At 49.8% G+C, this 3,895-nt stretch overlaps 1 protein-coding gene across 1 annotated transcript in view; it reads left to right on the forward strand.

Moving 5' to 3' along the window:
• The first annotated feature begins 1,363 nt into the window (after positions 1–1,363).
• The window catches only part of FSTL1 (follistatin like 1), a 28,057-nt gene continuing 25,525 nt past the window's right edge, over positions 1,364–3,895 (forward strand). The window contains exons 1-2 of the mRNA XM_014524112.2: positions 1,364–1,369; positions 1,760–1,864. Of these exons, the coding sequence (XP_014379598.1) occupies positions 1,364–1,369; positions 1,760–1,864 (111 nt within the window). The remainder of the gene's footprint in view (positions 1,370–1,759; positions 1,865–3,895) is intronic.

Below are 3,895 nucleotides of genomic sequence, written 5' to 3' on the forward strand. Positions count from 1 at the left end.
AGTACCCCAGCCAGATGCCTATCCAATCTCTTCTTGAACACCTCCAAGGTCGGGGAAAGCACCACCTCCCTTGGAAGCCCATTCCATATTTTGGCAACCCTCACCATAAAGAATTTCTTCCTTATGTCCAGTCTAAATCTCCTTTCCTTCAGTCTGTGGCCACTATTTCTGGTAACCCCAAGGGGCGCCCTGGTAAACAGAGTACCCCCTATTCCCTGCTGCCCCCCCTTCCCCCCCGCCAGTGAGTTTGTAGGCATCCACAAGATCGTCTCTCAGCCTTCTCTTGTGGTGACTGAAGAGATTCAGGTCCCTCAGTCTGTCTTCGCAGGGTCTTAGCTGCAGGCCCTCAACCATATGAGCAGCCCTCCTCTGGACCTTCTCAAGGTTATCTACATCCCTCCTGAAGTGCAGCACCCAAAACTGGATGCAGTATTCCATCTGTGGCCTCACCAATGCCGCATAGAGGGGAATTATCATTTCCCTGGACATCTATTTATTATCTGAAGAAAGGGATGAAGAGGAAAAGCAGCAACATTAGCAGTTGATACAATATGTATTCAAGTTAGTTCAGTGAAGAAAGTATTATGCAGCTCTTTGGAGGGGCCCAGCCCAGTTAGGGGAACAGGCAGCAGGATGACAGATGAGACTTTCTACAGAGAAGTGCAGGGTAATTTTAAAAAGAAAAATCACTAAAGGCAGCTCAATAAAAATGCCAGCTCCATTATGCTGCAGTGGTTTAAAAACAAGCAAAAAAACCTATTAGGGTGCATGCACAATGGGATCGAAAATAGCACTAGAAATGTTAGGAAACTGTTAGATAAATCAGTAGGGCACCCTCAGCTGAAATACTGTGTATAGTCCCAGTCACCTCCTCTCCACAGCGCACTGTAGAAATAAACAACAAGAGCAATCATTTCTGAGGCAGGGGACAGCTGTCAGATGGGAGACTAGAAAACTTCTTGCTTCTTAGGTTGGCAGGGAGAGAAATAGAAACAAGGAGATAAAGAAATGTAAAATAACGGCTGGAGTTGAGAAGGTCCATCCCACACTCCTACTTACCTTGCCTAGGGTACTAACACAGCCCTTGTTAACCTTGTATTATTTACTGTACTTACCTTTAAAAGATGAAGTGGGGCAGGTCTGTTACCCCAAAGTACAGATGGGAAATTGAGGTCACACAGGAAGTCAGTGGGAGAACATGGTACCAGACCTGGGTCTCCCTCAGTGCCCTTGCTAGTGAGCTGTCATAGTCTCTCAGAACACAAGGAAACGGAGCTACTGAATGCAATTAAAAGGTAGCAAATGGAAACCAGATCAAAAATGAGACATTTTAGCATCATTTTATGAAAGGTGCTGTTAACCCATGGCAGTCAGTGCCTCTGATTGACACTGAGTCCAGGAGTTTAATAGGATTCAGGAAAGGATTGAATGAATAAGAAGAATATTTACTATGATACCAACTGACATAAAAATGGATGAGGTTTATAAATCAGCCTGCCTCGAGGCATAAGCCAACCACTAACTGCCTGGGACAAGACAGAAACTTCCCTGCCCTACTCCTCCTCCTCCCCCCCACCCCCACCCCAGAAAACAACTGTGTAATTATCTAGCATAAGTACTCTTCTTCTGCAGTGCATGAGAATTGCCACCAGTGGAGACAGGAGGACGGGGACTAGCATAGTAGTGCAAAGAGACAGTGGGATGACCTGCGTGCTGTTTTGAGTAACCCGCCTTCTTTCTTTTACTTTGTATCTCACAGGAAGAGCCCAAGAGCAAATCCAAGGTGTGCGCCAATGTGTTCTGTGGAGCCGGGCGGGAATGCGCAGTGACGGAGAAGGGAGAGCCTACCTGCCTCTGCATTGAGGTAGGGCCTGGAGCAGCTGCCACATGCTGCGGTGGGGAGGGAGAGTGAGAGCTGGGATGACAGACAGGATCCAACCAAAGATCCATGAGGCTGGAGCAGGAGCCAGTGGGGCCTCAGTGGGAGTTGCTCTTAGTCAGTCCCAAATTAAGAAGCACCTTCTGTCTACAGTTCCCAGCTAGTTTCACCTCCATATTCATGCATCATTTCACAGTCTCTGTAATTCACTTTGACGGTCTCCTCCCACGCACCAGAAACAGGCTCCCTTTAACCACAACAGCTTTCAGTGCCCTGCCACTATTCAGTTCTATCTGCTATGGCTGAGAACTAGCATACAGGCACTGACCTGGGTATGGGGGTAAGAGTCATAAGGATATAAGAAGTGCCATACTGGGTTACCAGTGGTTCATCTAGCCTAGTATTCTATCTCGCATTGTGGCAAGTGTGGATGCTATACAAGAATAGCATCGAACTGGATAGCACTAGAGCAGGGGTGGGCAAAATGTGGCCTGCAGTCCACCAGGCCATTGTATCTGGTCTGTGGGGCCCCTAAAAAATTTAGAAAATTAATATATATCTGCCCCTGGCTGCCTGTCATGTGGCCCTCAATGGCTTGCCAAAACTCAGTAAGCGGCGCTCTGCCCAAAATAATTGCCTGCCCCTGACCTAGAGTGATCTACTCTCTAGTCCAGTACCCAGCCTGGCATCCACCCAGTGCCATTGGGGTGGGGGGGGCAGGGTGAGTGGGGTGACTGCCCCAAGAGTCAACGCAAAGAGGTGTCAACAGGTGCTTCCCAGCCCAGGTAGGGCACAAGATAGAGCCGCGAGCGGCTCATCTAGGGGGCAGGGGGAGGGCGGCGGATCCCACTGCTGCATGCGCTCCCAGGGAAGCAGGGGGGGGGCGGTTGTGCCTCCCTGATCTGTGCATGAGGCGAGGGCAGGCTTCCGCTATGGGCTTTGCCCCGGGTGCCAAATTTCATTGCAGTGACACTCCATCCACCATTTACTGGGTTGGAGATACCAGAGGAAACGTCTCCAACTGTTCTGTTTGTAGAAAAGTAGGTTGGGAAGGGACCTCGGGAGATCACATCCAGGCCAATCCCCTGCTTAAGGCAGGATCATCCTTATCCAGACCATACCAAACAAGCGCTTTCTGACCTGTTTTTGAAAGCTTTGGGAACAGCCCTCATGCTCATGCACAACTACCAGGCACAAGGTCTGGGACATCAAAAACACACTTTAACTTATCACAAGTAAAACAGGGAATGAGGGTACTGTCCACATCCTGCCACTCCGAGGACCAGGATATAGTTTGTTAAAATTCTCTAAAGCAGGAGTGCTTAACCCCCAGCCTGTGGGATAGATCTAGCCTGCAGAGCCAAGTCATCTGGCCCATGGGGCTGCCGAAGGGTCCAGAAATATGGCAGCAGAGGAGCAGTGGCAGCATTAGTTGCCTCTCCTTTGCTGCCACATTTTTGGACTTGTGGGAAACCCTGTGAGCCGGATAACAAGGCCCTGTGTACTAGATTGCACCGGCGTGTGGCTGGATGCAGACATGTGGAGTCACACCAGAATGCTGGATCACACAGGAGCACATCTGTGATGGGCCGGCATCAGGGGTGATGCTGAGGGGCAACCAGCACAGTTTCATTAGAGGCAGGTCATGTCAGACCAACCTGATTGCCTTTTACAATCAGGTCACAAAAGCATAGGATGCAGGTGTCACCGTGGATGTAGTCTTTCTGGACTCCAGCAAGGCCTTTGACACTGTCTCTCACTCTATCCTCGTTAAAAAACTAGGCGACTGTGGCACTGATTCCTACACGGTCAGATGGATTGCTAATTGGCTGAAGGGTTGTACTCAGAGGGTGGTGGTGGACGGGTCATATTCGACCTGGGGGGAAGTGGGCAGCGGAGTCCCCCAGGGCTCGGTCCTTGAGCCCGCGCTGTTCAATTTCTTTATCAGCGATTTGGACGATGGGGTGAAAAGCAACCTGTTCAAATTTGCTGATGATACCAAAATCTGGGGTGAGG

Source organism: Alligator sinensis, unplaced genomic scaffold, assembly GCF_000455745.1.
Source record: "Alligator sinensis unplaced genomic scaffold, ASM45574v1 scaffold1301_1, whole genome shotgun sequence".
NCBI lineage: Eukaryota > Metazoa > Chordata > Crocodylia > Alligatoridae > Alligator > Alligator sinensis.